General features: G+C 41.9%; 1 protein-coding gene across 1 annotated transcript in view; it reads right to left on the bottom strand.

Moving 5' to 3' along the window:
• Positions 1-19001, bottom strand: part of TEP1 (telomerase associated protein 1) — a gene marked incomplete at its 3' end in the record, with an annotated part of 35202 nt that extends 16201 nt beyond the window's left edge. Inside the window, exons 1-12 of the mRNA XM_070956629.1 lie at positions 18856-19001; positions 17332-17471; positions 13681-13769; positions 13060-13174; positions 12289-12514; positions 10860-10977; positions 9081-9205; positions 5792-5891; positions 5090-5245; positions 4750-4959; positions 1731-1884; positions 398-616 (exon numbers count right to left, since the gene is read on the bottom strand). Coding sequence (XP_070812730.1) covers positions 398-616; positions 1731-1884; positions 4750-4959; positions 5090-5245; positions 5792-5891; positions 9081-9205; positions 10860-10977; positions 12289-12514; positions 13060-13174; positions 13681-13769; positions 17332-17471; positions 18856-19001 — 1798 coding nt within the window. The remainder of the gene's footprint in view (positions 1-397; positions 617-1730; positions 1885-4749; positions 4960-5089; positions 5246-5791; positions 5892-9080; positions 9206-10859; positions 10978-12288; positions 12515-13059; positions 13175-13680; positions 13770-17331; positions 17472-18855) is intronic.
• Between the last annotated feature and the right edge of the window lie 114 nt (positions 19002-19115).

The following is a 19115-nucleotide window of genomic DNA, read 5'->3' as shown; positions in this document are numbered from 1 at the left end:
CGCAGCCTGGAACAGCTGATAGGCAGTATTCCGGGAGGCAGATCCAACGACAATCAGCTGCTCGTGCTAAATCAGGCTGTGCTGAAGCTGACCAAGCTGTTTGCTGCAAGGAGGCAAATTGCTGGGAGGTAGAGGCAGGATTTTGTTTGTTTGTTTTCCTCCCAAAAAGCTAGGTGCATCTTATATTCCGTATGTCTTATAGTCCAAAAAATACGGTAGTTCCAACTAAGCTGAATCCTACTTAGTTATCAAGCCTAAACAAGGTTAGCCAGATACTTCTATGTGAATTTCATTGAATCCTCCCGGGAGCGTCTCCCTTTCTTTGCTCAATCGTTTCTGGTTCTTGAAGTCCTCAAAGAAACCCCTGATTGGTTCAAGCAATCCCCCTTGGACTCACCTGAGACAGAAGCCACCAGTTTATCAGACACCCCAAGGCCCATCACAGCTTTCTCGTGAGCCTTGAAATGATGGCAGCAATCAGAGCTGCTCTCAAAAGTCTTCCAGACACGAAGAGACCCATCGCCAAGGCCCGCAACCAAAAATATATGGTGTAACCAGGCCAGGCTACAGACAGCCACATCGCTTCCTTGCAAATGAATCGGGGTTGTCTGAAAGCCTACAAGAATGAAAGAACATACATAGATTTAAAAAATATTTAAGGTTTCATACTGTAATGACAAAAAACCTGTTAGGGGCTGGATGGGGAGCAATGGGTGGAAACTGAATCCCGGCAATATTGAGTCGTTCTGGGTTTGGGGTTCTTTGGTCCATGGAGAATTGCCACCTTTGGTCTTAGACAGAGTGGCACTGCCCCAAATAGACCCAGTGCATAATTTGGGGGTTCTTCTGGACTCACGACTCCTGCTCGGACATCAAATGGCAGTTGTGGCCAGGAGGGCTTTTGTGCAACTGTGGGTTGGGCTGTTCTTCCAATGGGCAGTTTTGCCAGGAAATTAGGCTTCCACTTATTTCTTTTGACCCAAATTACAGTTCATCTAGGACATTGATCATTATGTAGAACTTCAACTGAAAGAGCCAGTAATTAGGATTAGCATCCATGAGGCTAAAAATTAAATACAATTTCTACACTTCAAGTAATAAAGACTGATGTTCTGTTTCAGGCATCAAACAATTGGGAATGAAAGGGATGGATGGATGGATGGATGGATGGATGGATGGATGGATAGATAGATAGATAGATAGATAGATAGATAGATAGATAGATAGATAGAGATAGATAGTGATATATATATATATATATATATATATATATATATATATATATATATAGAGAGAGAGAGAGAGAGAGAGAGAGAGAGAGAGAGAGAGAGACAGAGAGAGAGAGAGAGAGAGAGACAGAGACAGAGAGACAGAGACAGAGACAGAGACAGAAAGATAGAGATAGATAGAGATAGAAAGATAGAGATCGATAGAGCTAGATAGAGCTAAATAGATTTAGAGATAGATAAAGATAGATAGATATAGATAGAAAGATGATAGAGATAGATAGATGATAGAGATAGATCGATAGCGATAAATAGAGAGAGAGAGGGAGGGAGGGAGGGAGGGAGGGAGGGAGGGAGTAGATGAACAAAGGGGAGGGAGGGAGGGAAGCGGGGAGAGAAGGACGGAGGGAAGGAAGGTTCTGCCACAGTTCCCCATAATAAATAAAGGAATCAAACTGCATCACGCCTCCAGAAAAAACTTCCAAATTTCCATAATTGTCTTACGCCAAGGTTGGCTGTAGATCCAGATGCCATCTGAATGGTGTCCCATGGCCAATTGGCTTCCATCAAGATTTGAGGCCATGCACAGGGCCGGGGAAAGAGTTCTTGATCCTAATGTGCTCCAAAATTGCCCCAAGTGGCCTTTGCAAATCTGAACCTGTGCATCAAGATACAATGATCAATTAGACAACATTTCATTGGTTTGTCCCATTTGTGACTAAATCCCAATGTAGACTGGATTGGATTTCATACAAATGGGTGTGTCTTTATTTAATAATGAAAGTGGGTTTCCAGCGGAATAAATGGATTAGAAAATGAGCTAATGCTGCATATTGTAGACTGCTTCTGAGTTGGAAAAATGTGAATTAGAAACCAATTTTTCCTAAGGCTGGGCTCTTTGGGTCTCTTAGAATCCTCACCCAGTTTGAATCTTCTCACTCCTTCCCATAGACTATGGGTATTTCACATGCCTTCTTTATAAAGGAAAAGGTGTATGGGTTTATATTTGTAGATCTTACTTTTATTGTTACCTTTATTTATTGTATTTATTTATTTTATTTTATTTTTATTTTTTTTATTGAAAAAGTTTTCAATTACAAATTTTCCCCCTTTTCCCCCCCCCCTCCTCCCTAACCCCCCCTCATCACCCCCTCCCCCCCTCCCCCCTATGACTTCTTCAAAATAAAAACCTAATACATAACAGATTATATAATATTTTACCATCCCCTTACTCCCTCCTCCAAATACTGACCCTTACTCCTAGTGATATTATTAATATTATTACTTCCCCCTCTTACCATACACTTCAAAATAACATTCCATTATAACACTATGTAATAACTTCTGATTTAACACAGTAATATTATTATAACTCCCAATTTATCGATAATCTGCCATTTTTTCTCCTCCCCCATACTTATGTCTGTATATTAATATAACATTTCAAAATAACCTTCCATTTTAAAACTATATAATAAATCCTACTTTAACATTTAATCTTTTGTGTATATTAATATGACATTTCAAAGCAGCCTTCCCCATACATTTATTTTATTTTTATTATTATCAAGATTTTATCACTTGATTTGCATATATGTACAATGACAGCTTATGCACTGGAGACAAATTCCTTGTGTATCACACTTAGCCAATAAAGAAGTGAGTTCTGTTCTGTTCTATTCTGTTCTGTTGTTCCGTTCCATTCCGTTCCGTTCCGTTCCGTTCCGTTCCATTTCTATTCTATTCTATTCTATTCTATTCTATTCTATTCTATTCTATTCTATTCTATTCTATTCTATTCTATTCTATTCTATTCTAATTCCAATTCCAATTCCAATTCCAATTCCAATTCTAATTCTATTCTCATGACAAACCATTTTTAATTATTTATATATAGGGAGGGAGGGAGAAGAATCTCAATAAAAGTAATATATATCGATGAATTTACAATCTATACTAGATTGGAGAACCGGAAGCATTGTGGCGAGACTGACTGGAAAATAGCAGGCTCTGACAAGCCTGGCGAAAATCCAGCCAGACAAACCGCTGTTGGGGAGTCTTCGGACCAGATCTGTCTTGTAGGGATGGTGAAGAAGGAGAGTTAAGAAATGAAAATCTAAATGAAATTGAAATGGAATAAGATATTTCTATTTTAAAAAGGTGATGTGGAAAATAAATTTGGAGAAATACACTGCTCAAACCATTAAAGGGAACACAAAACTACTGTATGTAACGAACAAAGTATTTAATAAGGCTATTTCATTCATTCAGATCTCGGATGTCTTCTGCTTGTGTTCCCTTTATTTTTTTGAGCAGTGTATATTGCTTTTGGTAAAATGGTAAAATGATTAACAAGGAAATAAGATATGATAAATTGGTTCAACCAAGAAAATAATTGATATTAAGAAATAATTGTGAAATATTAAGTTAAAAATTAGAAATTAAGGATGGAAATGATTGTTTTTAAATTAAAGGGTTTCAATAGAAAAAAGGCAACATTGAGAAGTATTTGTGATAAAGGGAGAAATAAGAGAATGAAATGAAATAAGATTAAGATTAGGAGGTTAGGGTGGATGGCAATATTGATTATATATTAAATATTAAATAGAGATGAAAAACAAAAAAGTAGAAAAGGAATAATATGGCAGAAATTGAAATATATAAATTAAATTTGGGGAAAATAAGCTGTATAAATTTTGACTCGGTTAATACTCTCTTCAGAAAAAATGTACTGTTTGTATGTTTGTTTTAAAAAAATAAAAAAACTTATATAAAAAAAGAAGTCTACACTAGATTATTGTGTGTGTGTGTGTGTGTGTGTTTGTGTGTGTAGTGTTTTCTATTGAAGCACCTGGTCTACTCCAATATGGGAGGGAGCATACTGCTTCCCTTTCGCCTTTCAGCTCCAATCCAGAAGCCCTCAAGTAGTTGCATTCACAACAAACCATTTCAAGATGTTTATATAGCCATAGTTCAGTGAAATCCCAATTCACTATTTTGTAGGCTTTATCAGACATTAACCAGCATTTTGCTGTCTGTTGTAAGACTTAAGGGAGACTAAAATAGATCTATTTCTGACTTATTTGTCTTCATCAGTTAGGCACACCCTCATCTTATGACTTCTCCCTGTAAACAATATTGTAAACAATAATGCACATATAGACCTACGAAAAAAGAACAAAATAAATATTTGACCGTTACAGGGAGGAGTCATAAGGTGAGGGTGTGGCTAACTGATGAAGACAAATAAGTCAGAAATAGATCTATTTTAGTCTCCCTTAAGTCTTACAACAGACAGCAAAATGCTGGTTAATGTCTGATAAAGCCTACAAAATAATGAGTTGGGATTTCACTGAACTATGGCTATATAAACATCTTGATTTACGTAGGAGAAATTGAAATTATGATTGGTACATTATAAGTGCAATAGAGTTTTCTATTCTATTCCGCCTCAAACCAACTCATCAACCCTTATGTCCCTCCCATCAGTCTTCAACCTCATTCAGCGTGATCAAAGTTGCACCTTGCAGTCTTCTCCTGCTGTGAGAAGTTTTTCATCGGAAAGGAACCGAGCCACCGAGGTGCATCCAGAATGAGCCTTGAATGAACCCAGGATGATGGCCTCCTGCCACGACCATAGGGTGATGGAACCAGCCAGAGTAGCTGCCGCCAAAACTTTCCCAGTGGAAGAGAAGGAAATGCAGTGGATGGAGGCTTCATGATCCTTCATGACCTGCAAAAGACAATGGTGATCAAAGACAACTGTTTTCTTCCTCAAGACTCCCAGAGCCAGTTCCATTGATTGACAGGTCTTCCTCAATCATCCATCTCCCAGTTATATGCTGAGTCCCTCTCAACCTCACCGAGATCTTGCTCATTCCATTCGTATCCAAGACGGTGACCGATCTGTCCCATCCACCGATAGCCACAAACTGACCATTTGGATGAAAGGTCACGCAGTTCAAGGGGCATGAGAAGTCCCACTGGTGGAGCACATGTCCTTGGGCAGCTTCCCAGAGCTAGGAATTTTTTTAAAATAGTAAGAAATTGAGGGTTTTGTCAATGCTTATGTTGTTGTTGTTATTGTTATTAACTGATTAGTCTATAGGCCCGTAATGGCGATCCTATGGCATGCGTGCCACAGGTGGCACGCATAGCCATATCAGTGGGCATGCCAGCTCAGCTCTGGCACGCATGCACGTGCTGGCCAGATGATTTTCGGGCCTTCTGGGCCCACCAGAAATAGAGAAACAGCCTGTTTCCTGCCTCCGGAGGGCCTGGAGTGGGTGGGGAAGGCCCATTTTTCTTCCTCACCTGGCTCCAGATCCACTCTGTGCATCTGGGGAGGGCGAAAACAGCCTTTCCCACTCCCTCGGAGGCCCGCTGGAGGCCTGAAACGGCCCATTTCCCAACTCCCAGTGGGACAGGAAGTGACATTTTTTGCTGTCCCGAGCCTCCAGAGACTCCTAGAGAGGCCTCCGGAGGTTGGGTACCACCCACAGAACCGGTGGTAAAAAAAATTGGATTTCACCACTGCCCCTTCCCCTAAACCCAGTCAATAATACCTTAAGAGTGCCATCCAGTGATACTGAAGCTAATAGTTTACAATCTGAATTGATGCAGCAGTCCGTAATTTGGGCCTTGTGGGCATCCTTGCTCAAGATCCTAACACAATAAAAAAACAGAAAATCTGAAGGCAGCACTCAGATGTGCTGGTTAGGTGACCTGAATTAATGCAGGATCACTTTTTTTTTAATGTATATTTATTAGGAGTTTTCTGTCAGGTAATCAACAAGTTTAAACAAGAAGAAGGAAACCAAAGAAACAATGCACAAGAAAAAGAAACAACAGTTATGAAATACAGTGAGTTCCAACCTACTCTGTAACAGTTCATTATCTACCGTTCCTCTAACAGAACAACAAATGGCTTTCCTTTATTTCTTGAAATATTTTATGTTGAAATATCTGAAATCTTTTCCTAGATATTTGATAAATCACTTCCATGCCTCCCTTAATCTGCATCTTTTCTAGTCACCCAAATCATAATTCATCATTACCATTTTTTCAGCAACAATTCCCTATCAGATTTATAGTCTTTCAAATAAGTTTTTCTCATTTTTTTTTTCTTCTAATCAAGCAAGTTAACTTTGCCATCTTGGTAAACTGACATTTTCCAATAGACTCCTCTACTGTGGCAAGAGTATTAAGCCTCAAAGAAGGCCACTAGAAGAAAAAAAGCTATTAGTGCAAGAAAAGTGAAGATAGAGCAGCCAGGTCCTTCTTCTTCTTCTTCTTTAAATTATTTGGCTCTAAATTAAATGCTTTCATTTATTACATTTCCTATCTCAAAATAGACAGAAATTGTGTCCTGGTCTTTGCATTTGTGGTTGGAGGGAGATCCAGAGGCGCTGATAAAGAGGACCCAGGGTCTACAGGCAGCTCAAAACCATCAGGTTGCCCATCCCAAGGTTTTAAACTGTAACCCTACTTTAAATTTTACAAATACAGGCTGTCAACACTCTCCAGTCTCATTAATTCCATGGATAGCATCTCTGTTTCCTTTCTTTTAGAATAACAGAATAACAGAGTTGAATGGGACTTTGGAGGTCTTCTAGTTCAACCTCTGCTCAAGCAGGAGACACTATACCCGTGATGGCGAACCTATGGTTACGCGTGCCACAGCTGGCACACGTAACCATATCAATGGGCACGTGAGCTCAGCTTCCGGTGGGACTGGAAGTTGTCAAACGGGCCATTTTTGGCCTCCGGAGGGGTGAGGAAGGCTGTTTTCGCCCTCCCCAGACGCCTAGAGAGGTCCTGGAGCCAGGTGAGAAAGAAAAACGGGCCTACCGGGCCATTGTGTGCCAGGAGCGGGGTGAGAATTAGAATTAGCATAGAATTATGGGTATGAGCATGCATACGCTCGACCCCCCCGCCCCCGCCCCTTCCTGGCACACGATGGCAAAAAGGTTAGCCATCACTGCACTATACCATTTCCGTCAAACGGTTGTCTAATCTCTTTTTAAAAACCTCCTGCCAGGTGTGCCTCCTTTCGAAACTCAAGAAAGAAAAACCCCAATTCCATGTTTGTAGAGAAAGGTACTTTTACTGAGTATGAACTGATTGCAGCGAAAGAAAATCAAAGTCTGAGGCAATTACATATTGAAAGGGTCCCCAAATCCCTCTCCCCAAGGACCCAAGTTGAGTGTACCATCCACATCTCCCCAAGGTGTCATGTGGGGTACTTCTTCAGACGGCCCCATCTATCTGGTATGCCAGAGCAGTTGACCTTGACAGCTATCAGCTCTCTCTGTAGCTGCTATGAAGACAGTGAGAATTTTCCTCCCTTTTCAAGACATCTCCACCAGCTCACTTCCCCCCACTCCCAAATACCAGCAATGCCTCCCCCCTCCCGTTACAATAACAGCCAAAAGCAAGCAAGCATCATAGAGGCTGACACCTCCAGTATTAGAGCACCCACAACTTCTGGAGGCAAGTTGTTCCCCTGATCAACTGTTCTGACTATCAGGAATTTTCTCCTCGGTTCTAGGTTGTTTCTCTCCTTGATTCGTTTCCATCCACTGCTTCCTGTCTTGCCTTCAGGTGCTTTGGAAAATAGGTTGACCCACACTCATCTTTGTGGCAGCCCTTCAGATATTGGAACACTGCTATCATGTCATGTCCAGCTGTGGTTAACTGCTGTTCTGTTTCTTCCATTTCAAGTAGTCTTAACTTACAACCATTCATTTAGTCACAGCACTGAAAAATAAGACTTATCACTTATGTAAATGTAGTCCTTTCACTTAAGACTATTATATGTGTATATGTATATATGTATAGGTGGTACCTTGCTCAATAGTAGTAACTGTGAGAGGGATCTTGGAGTCCTAGTGGACAACCATTTAGATATGAGCCAGCAGTGTGCAGCAGCTGCCAAAAAAGCCAACACAGTTCTGGGCTGCATAAACAGAGGGATAGAATCAAGATCACATGATGTGTTAATACTACTTTATAATGCCTTGGTAAGGCCACACTTGGAATATTGCATTCAGTTTTGGTCGCCATGATGTAAAAAAGATGTTGAGACTCTTAAAAAGAGTGCAGAGAAGAGCAACAAAGATGATTAGGGGACTGGAGGTTAAAACATATGAAGAACGATTGCAGGAACTGGGTATGTCTAGTTTAATGAAAAGAAGGATTAGGGGAGACATGATAGCAGTGTTCCAATATCTCAGGGGTTACCACAAAGAAGAGGGAGTCGAACTATTCTCCAAAGCATCTGAGGGTAGAACAAGAAGCAATGGGTGGAAACTAATCAAAGAGAGAAGCAACTTAGAACTAAGGAGAAATTTCCTGACAGTTAGAACAATTAATAAGTCTGCAGAAGTTGTGAATGCTCCAATACTGGAAATTTTAAAGAAGATATTGGATAACCATTTGTCTGAGGTGGTGTAGGGTTTCCTGCCTGGGCAGGAGGTTGGACTAGAAGACCTCCAAGGACCCTTCCAACTCTGTTATTCTATTCTATTCTATAGCATTCCCATGATCATGTGATCAAAATTGGAGTGTTTGGCAACCAGCATATTGTAGCATCCAAAGTCATATGAACATAATTTTTAACCTTCCTGACAAGCAAAGTCAATGGGGGAAGGTAGATTCACTTAGCAATCACATGATTGGTTTCATAACTGCAATAATCACTTAACAATGGTGGCAAGTAAGATCATAAAATCAGGGACAATTCACTTAATAACTGTCTTGCTTAGTGCAAAGGCAATTCTGGTCTCAGTTGCAGTCATAATTCCAGGACTATCTGTATTCAAGATAAAAAAAAATTCCCTCAGCCCATAATACCTGCATCCTTCTCTCAGGCTCCAAAGTTCAAAGCGTCCATTGAAGGCCCCGAGACAAACTGTTGTTTCAGACAAGAAGGCACAGGCCGAGATTCCATCACAGGAGGTCAGCAAGGATTTCTGTTCCTAAATCATCGGAAGGGGGAGAATTTGCGATCAGAAATCAGATCTAACCACTCCCCTCACCCAACCAAGGAGCTTGGATAGCTCAGCAGACTAATGCATTGTAATTTAACTCCAGCTGTCTGCAATTAGTAAGTTCGAATCTCGCCAGGCTCAAGGTTGACTCAGCCTTCCATCCTTTCTAAGGTAGGTAAATTGAGGACCCAGTTTGTGGGGGCAATAAGCTGACTTTGTATAAATATACAAAAGTATGAAGGCTATTGCTTAACGCATTGTAAGCTGCCCTGAGTCTCCGGAGAAGAGCGACATATAAATCAAATTAAAAAAAACCAAAACCCATATTTCATCCAATGCAAACAATTCTGAATTTGGGCAGTGGGCTATAAAGCAGCAACCTATGCAGGCTTTAATTTCAAAGATAAAAAGGATGTTTTTAGCAGTTTTTCTTCTTTCAGGGTGGTACTCGGCTCAGATCTCTAAGTTCCTTTTTTTATTGTTGAAAATAGTATATTTGTTTTATATGGTTAACTTTTTATCAACGCCGTACTGAGCAATAACGACACCTCGTTGTAATTTATTTGTTCATTTACTGATATTATATCCTTGCATCATTTTTGTATTTTGCTTGTTTCTTTCCTTTTTTTAAAAAAAGAAAATTAGTTAAAAATGGTTTTAAAAAAGACAAAAAAGTACACGGAGGGCATGTACAAAGCCTCCACATCTCTCAGCAGCTCCTTAAATCAATTCTTTCTGTTCCCAAGATTGTGGGGCAACTGCGCAGCCCTGCAAAAACACACAATTGCTTAAAAAAACTGCAGATATGTTCTAATTCAGTGCCTGGGAAAATTACCCCAAATTGGGTAAAGATGGTTTTTCTTTGGGTTATGACACATAAGCCCATTATCCATCACAACAACCACATTTAAACTGACTTAAAGTGTCCGATGTGTACTAAAATATGTTCAAAAATCTCTCAAGGTATCCCTATTAAGATGAAAATGGATTGTTTTTAAATTTTATATGCTATGTTTTATCCTGGCTGTACACCACCCTGAGTCCCGCAGGAGAAGGGCGGTATAGAAATATAATAAAATAAATAAATAAATAAATAAATAAATAAATAATTTGTTGATATGACATAAAGATCATTCCATGATATTGTTTTTATAATACAGGCAGTCCTCAATTAAGACCAATTGTTTCATGACTGCTCAAAGTAATTAAGGGCACCGAAAGAAAAGATTTACAAGTGGTCTTTGAAGTTTGAAGAGAGTTTTGGATAAGCACTTTTTTTTTTTTTTTAATTTGATTTATATGCCGCCCTTCTCCAGAGACTCAGGGCGGCTTACAATGCGTTAAGCAATAGCCTTCATACTTTTGTATATTTATACAAAGTCAGCTTATTGCCCCCACAAACTGGGTCCTCATTTAACCTACCTTAGAAAGGATGGAAGGCTGAGTCAACCTTGAGCCTGGTAAGATTCGAACCTGCAGAAATTGCAGGCAGCTGTGTTAATAACAGGGTGCATTAAACCACTGTACTACCAAGGCTCCTTGAATAATGAAGGAAAAAATTTGGGAAGCAAACTTCTCTAAGTGAACACAACCTGAATGCTTCTGAAGCTAAAACATTTCTGAGAATTGGGATCATTTTTACCTGTCCGGTCTTCATCTCCACCAGGTGTAAAGTCCCCTCCACGGTACCCACAATGGCCAGTTTTCCCGAAGGAGCAAGAGAAACAGAAGAAGGAGTTGAAGGAAGGTTCAAAACGAGACTGTTAATTAAAAGAAAAGAGGCCGATGAAGATTCTCAGTCATCCAGTTAAGAGTTGTCTGGAAATTGAGTTAAGGCAGCTGGATTTTTCTTTTTGGTATAAAACGTTTCACTGCTTATCCAAGCAGTTCTTCAGTCTGAGCAAATGTCTGTGGAGATTCTCAGTCATCCAGGTCATAGTTGTCTCAAAGATGCTTTTCCAAAGAGCAACTGAACTGTTTTTTCCCTGAGAAGAATAAGTTTTGTTTCTCATCCAAGAATCTTCATTGGTTCTAAAGCTTCTTGGATAACAACTGATAAAGCTTCTTGGATGAGAAGTGAAACATCTTCTTCTTCCTCAGGGGAAAAAACAATCCAGTTGACTTTTGAAAAAGCACCTTGGGAGTCAATCTGAGCAAGTTTGTTAGGGCTACCCCGCAGTGGTGGGTTGCTCCTGGTTCAGTCCGGTTCTTGCGAACTGGTAGTAATGGCGGCAGGAGGCTCCACCCACTACCTTGACATCATCACCAACAATCTGAGCATGCATTGCGAACTGGTAGTAAAGGTGAGTGGAACCCACTCCTGGTACCCCATCTATGTCCTTTGATGTGGCTTAATTTCTCACCTAATCTGAATAAGATTGCTAAGTAGAATAGACAGAAAGTCTTTGGGATGTAAATAATCAACTTGATAACATTGAAGAAGCTACTTGGATAAACAACAAAATGTTGGCTGCCCAAAAGAGATTGGACAAGGCATTTGTCTCCTGTTTGAGCAGGGGTTTGAACTAGAACCCCCTGCTCAGTGGTGCAGTGGACTAAGTGCTGTTAAGTGCTAGCACTTAGCTGCCAGCTGCCTGCAATTAGTGCAAGTTCAAATCTCACCAGGCTCAAGGCTGACTCAGCCTTCCATCCTTTCGAGGTAGGTAAATTGAGGACCCGGATTGTGGGGGCAATAAGCCAACTTTGTATAGAACAACACCGCCTGGGGGGGGGGGGCGAAAGCCCTAATAAGCAGGTATACACATAAAAGTATGCAGGCTATTGCTATAATGCATTGTAAGCTGCCCTGAGTCTACGGAGAAGGGCGGCATATAAATTGGACAAACAAACAAACAAATAATAAATAAATAAATAAATAAATAAATAAATAAATAAATAGATCTCCAAGATTCCTTCCTTCGTTCTGTCCTTCCACAGAACTCTGTGATTCTGTTTCGAACCAACAAAAAAAAAAGTCCCTTTGACATAACTCAACTTCCAGATAAAAGAGGGGTGGGAGATAATAACACGCATGAGAAGAAAAGGACCCCATCCCTCCTTTAGAGAATTACCTCCTGGTTTGCTGAGCCCTCTCAGGTTTGTTAATCCATTTCAGGAAAGGTTTTCTGCATTTCTGGAGCGCCACCTGGGCTTGTAAGCAGAGGTCTGAGGAACTGGGTTCATTTGCTGCCTGCTGCAAGAGCAGTAGAGGATTCTGGGAAAGCAGCCCAAAGTTTCTTTGCAAAAAGTCAGAGAATAAGTTGACTGCCTCACTGGGTTCTGAGCCAGCAGCTGTTGCTACAGAAGACAACGGACAGATTTATATTTTCAGACACTTTTACAATACTTGTATTTCTACAAAAAGAGAACCTTGCAAGGTCAACCCCTAAATCAGAGACGTCCAACCTCGGCAACTTTAATATCTGAGAACTTCAACTCCCAGAATTCCGCAGGCAGTATGGGGAATTCTGGGAGATGGTCCATAGATCTTAAAGTTGCCAAGGTTGGACAAGAAAAGTTTTGGACCTCACCCCATTCCTAAGAGGTCTGTAAGGGGCATGCATAAGCTCATCAACGTGCCTACTATCCCTGTCCTAATATTCCTTTTTACTTACTCTTTTCATGTATTCAAATTATGTTTATACTTTTACCTGTTATCTTATATATGCTTGACAAATAGAACTTATGATTATGATTATGATCCCTGCCCTAAATGAAGCCTGCAATTTTTCCCTCCCAATTAAAAAGTTGCAGCTGTTTTCCAAGTCTGTGACTCCCCAACTAGCTGGTGGGGAGGGCACAACAATGCTTTTTGAGCTATTTTCAGTCCCACAGTGGCTCACCATAGAGTGCGTAGGCTTCAGAGAGGCTACGGAGATGGCCGAGATGAAGATGAGCACTGATAACCTTTAAATCAGTCAGGAAAGAAGCCAGAACATCCAAATAGCCACTTTGGACCTGTGGAAGAAGAATTATAATTCAAGAAGGCCACTCTTTAGAGCAGTTTTTCTCAACTTTGGCAACTTGGAAATTTGTAGACTTCAACACCCAGAATTCCCCAGCCAGGAAAGGGACTAGGAGGCCGTGAGTTCTAGGTCTGTTTTGGGGACAAAGCTAACTGCATGATCTTGAGCCATCCACTTTGTCTCAACTCTAGGAAAGAGGCAATGCAAAAACACTTCCAAAAAACTTTGCCCAAAAAAAAACTGCATGGACTTACAAGGGAGTCTCCAAAAATCAGACATGACTGAACAGAAGAAAAAAATGAAGAACTCTGTATGTAAAGAATCTGTTTTAAAAATGGAAAAATTTTCCTGAAAGATACACTTCCAGTTCCTTATGTACACAGAATTTATTATTTTGCTCGTTTTTTTCTATAACCATTTAAATCTCCAAGAAACAGTTTTTATTCAGACAAATTCAGCTTCTCTAAGTTGTTGTTTAGAAGCTTTCCAGTCACTTACCAAGTGGTATGGCAGGGCAGTTAATGCCTCTGCGTCAGACTTCTGGAAGGTCCTGGAGCCATCTGGGTCTGAAAGTTTCCACCAGTGAGCTACAGAGGAGAAAAATATTAGGCAACTGTTCATTAGTGCCCCTAATAGGTTAAATTTAAACACTGTCTCTCATTATGAAAAATACTGGTTCCCTCTGGAGGTTGGCTGGGGTGCTGCAATGATCTATTCAATGATGGCACAATTGAACACAAGTACAGATAGATCTCAATAAGTACAGTGAATGAATCTCACCAAATGGTCTCATTATTCTAATTTGTATTATCCAAAGTGATATTTCTATGGAAAATGTGGAAGTTGGTTCCAGCTCAATGGAAATGGGGGATAAAAATTTTAAAATATAAATTTTGTATACTAGCTGATAACCTGGCATTGCCTGGGTATTTGTTTATCCCAGTCCTGCCTTTGAAGTGATTATCTGCATTGGCAGACACCTCCCCCGACAACTTGCCCTCTTTGCGTAAAGCTGAGGGCCTAGGGTGTTGTTGTTTTTTAAGAACCAATCCCCCTTACCAGAGGAAGCCCCCTTGTGGAGTACTGTGAAGCCATTACCATGGCAACTCCACTGTGCTGTACAGTAGAAGCCATTTTAAGTCACAACAGGCTGTATCTTAACAGAACTTGAATCCAAAATGCACACTATCACTGTCAAAAGTACTGTGATTTGACACTATAGATATAATTCATTCCTTTTCGTTTTAGCGGCCCAGGTGTTCCAGAGTTATGCTGGAACACACAGACACAGACACACACACACACACAGGGGTGTTAAGGATGTCTTATCCCCACAGTGTTTATTTATTTATTTATTTACTTAATATAACTTATATGCCGCCCTATCTCCATAGGACTCAGGGCGGCTCACAACAATTAAAACAAACCAATAAAAACATAAAATACATACATAAACAAATATTAAAACCTGTTAAAATAATCGAAAACCCCCTCAGTCCAGGCTAGGCGCCGCGAACAGCCATGTTTTAAATTCGCGGTGAAAGGTGCGGAGGTCAGGAGCCAGCCTGAGCCCCAGGGGGAGTTGATTCCAAAGGGTGGGCGCGCCCACAGAGAAAGCTCTACCCTGGGGGCCGCCAGCCGACATTGTCTAGCTGACAGTACCCGGAGTAGGCCCTCCCTCTGGGAACGCACCGGGCGATGGGAAGCTGTTGCTGGTTGCAGATGGTCCGCCAAGTATCCTGGGCCTAAGCCATGTAGAGCTTTATAGGTCATTACCAGCACCTTGAATCTCACCCAGAGGGCAACCGGCAACCAATGCAAGCTGCGCAGGAGAGGTGTTACATGGGAGTATCAGGATTCTCCCATCACAACCCACGCAGCTGCATTCTGTACCAGCTGAAGCCTCCGAGTGGTCCTCAAGGGCAGCCCCATGTAGAGAGCATTACAGTAGTCAATACGGGAGGTGACTAGTGCATGAGTAACTGTGCGTAGGGCATCTCGGTCCAAATAGGGGTGCAACTGGCGCACCAGACGAATCTGGGCATATGCCCCCCTGGTCACTGTTGTTATATGATCTTCTAGACTCAACCGCGAATTAAGGAGGACACCCAAGTTGCGTGCCCTGTCTACAGGGGGGGTAAGACTTCACCCCCTATAGCCAATGATGGAACCTCTCCTTTGGACCGAGATGCCGGTATCCACAGCCACTCAGTCTTGGCAGGGTTGAGCCGAAGCCTGTTCCTCTCCATCCAGACGGCACCGCTTCCAGGCACCGGGACATCATGTCGAGGGCATCACTGGGTTGGTTCGGGGTGGATATAAAAAGCTGAGTATCATCAGCATACTGATGGTACCTCACCCCGTAACCACGGATGATCTCCTCCAGCGGTTTCATATAAATGTTGAACAGAAGGGGCGAGAGAACCAACCCCTGGAGCACCCCACAGGTGAGGGGCCTCATGGTTGATCTCTGCCCCCCTGCCAACACTGCTTGTGTCCACCCCAAGAGGTAGGAGGAGAACCACCGTAAAACGGTGCCTTCCACTCCCAACCCCTCAAGGCGCCGCAGCAAGATACCATGGTCGATGGTATTGAAAGCCGCCGAAAGATCCAACAGGACCAGAACAGACCAATGTGTGTATATATACACCGTATTTTTCAGAGTATAAGACGCACCTACCTTTTTTGGTGAGGAAAAGAAGAAAAAGAAATCTCCCTCTGCCTCTGAGTAATTTTGCCTCGTTGCAGCAAATAGCAAACAGCCTGCTTTACTTTCATTTTCGTTTTCAGCATAGCATGATTAGCACAAGGAGGGAAAAATCTGCTCCAGCAATTTACCTCTTTGCAGCAAGCAGCAGAGCCCTGTGCAAAACAGCTCAGAGCAAATCAGCTGAGAGTCGGGAGGCGGATCCAATCGACTTGTGCTAATTAGGCTGTGCTGAAGCTGAAAGGAGCTGTTTTTTCTTGCTGTTTGCTTGCAAGGAGGTAACTGCTGAGAGGCAGAGGCCAAAGGGTGAGGGCCAGTGGGTGGTTTTCACCCCCTTTTAGGGGGCAAAAAGGTGCGTCTTATACTCCAAAAAATATGGTGTGTGTGTGTGTGTGTATATGTGTGTGTGTGTGTACACACACACACACACATATTAATTAATTAATGAAGTATTATGGAAAGAATATAAAGAATATACTTTTAATTTAAACTATTAATTTAAAGAGTCACAGAGTAGTTACAGAAAGTAAAATACAGATACAATCCTCGATTTACAATGGGTTCACATAAGGACATTTGCTTAATGACTTAATGACTGATGCAAAAAAGGTCATAAAGTCAGGCCAGTCATGTGATGAACTGCTTTACAACCGTCATGATTTATGACCCTAATTGCCAGGTTCAACTACTGTCATAAATGAAGAACTATCTGTAAAAGCAATAACAATTCTATTGTAGATTCAGGCACATTAATATCTTTAGCATTTTGGCACTGTTATGACCATGTTTATGTTTTTCAGTTACATCAAATTTTTGCCCTAATGTAAAATTAGGACAAATTCTTTATTAAACTTCTACTGTTCTCTTCTGACACTCTTTCTTGTCTCCAAAGCTCCTGAAGGCAAGACAAGAAGCAATGGATGGAAACTAAACAAGGAAAGAAGCAATCTAGAACTGAGAAGAAAATTCCTGATAGTCAGAACAATTGATCAGGGGAACAAGTTGCCTCCAGAAGTTGTGGGTGCTCCAACACTGGAGGTTTTTAAAAAGACACTGGGCCATCACTTGTCTGAAATAGTATAGGGTCTCCTGCTTGAGCAAGGGGCTAGACTAGAAGACCTCCAAGGTCCCTTCCAACTCTGTTATTCTGTTATTCCTTTTGGAATACTGATGATTAGCAGTGTCAAAAACCCTAACTGCCAACATGTGCTAGCTTCAATTACACATGCACCAGCCTCAAGTTAACTGAATGTTGGGCTGGATTAAACACACCCTGGTATCAATTTACAATTTGCACTAAAGGAAATATCGCGCTATTTGAACTCGCATCAAAAACAAATATTGTACTTTTCAAACTCGTTCTAATTGCAACTTACCTGAATTTAAATATCACCCAAGATTAAGAGGAAAAAATAAGGGGAAAAAATTGAAACAATTGTTACCTGCCAAGAACACTTGGGCTGTGTGCTCCAATCCTGGTTTTTTCACGTAGCGCCGTTCTACCGCCATCCTCAAGGGGGTGCCACAGAGTTGCAGACGAGAACCTGGGAGCTCTGATGGGGAACCGCATGCTCCAAGGAGACTATGGAGAAATAGCAGAGAGATGGATTTAGTTTTCTAGTTCCCACCCTCTCCAAAAAAAATCAGTGCCACCCACTTCAGGATCAAGCTACAGCCTCGGTAAAGAATTTAAGCAAGAGTCTTAGTCTCACCTCCAAGTTGGTTTTGAACTTATTTTTTACATCTGTACTCTGCTGCTCCTACAGACCAGTATTTCTCAATACTTGGCAACTTCAAGATGTGTGTGAAGAGGTTAAATTTCAGGTACAGAAATATTCTTTGGTCAAATCCCAAAGCCTCAAGATATAGGCCTAAAACTTTGGTCAAGGTTAAATATTTTCTTTATGCCAGTAAGGAATTGCTGAGATGACAGAGAGTATTTGGTCTGGTCCCGTGATTTTCCTACAACTCCAAGTCCCAGAATTCCTCAGGCAGCCTGCTGCATGGAGAATTCTGGGAGTTGAAGTCCACACATCTTGAAGTTGCTAAGATTGAGAAACATGGCTCTAGAGAGTCTGTCCTCCATATAACATACATTAGATCAGGGCTGTCAAACTCACGGCCCACGGGCCAAATGCGTCATATGCTGGTCACGCCCACGCCCGGTTTAGCGAAGGGGGGGGAAGTCACTGTGACGATATGAGTTTGACACTCCTGCACTAGATTGAGAGGCTACAATTGGGCTCAAAGTCACCCAGGAAAATCAATGGAAAACTTTATCTAGGGCTACCAAAGTTGAGTTGCAAAACACCAGATGATTAGGAAGGAGCAGTAGTTAGAGCCATGATGGTGAACCTAAAGCACGCGAGCTGATTTTCAGCTGGCCCCGCCCACGCCACCCCTTCCCTCCCAGGAGTCTCCACGCAGCCTGTTTTTGATGCCGGGTAAGTAGAGGGCTCGCGCAGAGGGTCTGGGAGGGCAAAACATGGGCCTTCTGGAAGTCCGGAAATGGGCCATTTGCGGCCTCTGGAGGCTTCAGGGAGGCCTGCTAGGCTCAAAATGAGGTGCGGGGGGTCATGCGCACATGTGTGGGGGTCGTGCATGCATGCGCAGGGGGTGAGGTAGTGCGGGGACGCATGGCACGTGGTGCGTGGGGGGCATTGCATTATGGGTGTGGGCACTCGTGCACACAACCGCCCCCGCTCCCCCCCCCCGCTTTTGGCACGTGATGGCAAAAAGGTTTGCCATCACTGAGTTAGGGTCCCTATGTCTCTCTTCTGCCCCCTGGTGATTATTTACATGTTTGCAAGCCAGTGACCGAATCCCTAATCTAATTCCCACTTATAGGAGCATTTGGCATCCCATACATGAAGACCCCATTTATGCATCTACCACACAGAGCAACTCATACCCCATAGAGCAGAATTATCTTTGTTCAGCCAGAACCCCAAAAGTGAGTTCCTCACCCCCTCAAGCTCCGCAACAGGTCAAAGAAGAGAGCTGTGGGGAAATTGCCAACGTGTCTTCCAGCATTAATGGCTTTTTCCAAGGTTACGGTGGTCCCATTTAATTCCTTCCACATAGAAAGGACAGAATAGAGATCTTGTTCCATTAGTCCTGCAGGGATCAAAGACACAATAGCCTTTCAATGGAGCAACTTAGAGCCTGCCAGATATTTTGCATCAAAAAATCATCTTACTGTATTTTTCGGAGTGTAAGATGCACC

The sequence above is a fragment of the Pituophis catenifer genome, unplaced genomic scaffold, assembly GCF_029215685.1.
Source record: "Pituophis catenifer annectens isolate HBS135680 unplaced genomic scaffold, rPitCat1.0.hap2 SCAF_266, whole genome shotgun sequence".
Classification (NCBI taxonomy): domain Eukaryota; kingdom Metazoa; phylum Chordata; class Lepidosauria; order Squamata; family Colubridae; genus Pituophis; species Pituophis catenifer.
This window is presented reverse-complemented; position numbering and strand designations above follow the sequence as displayed.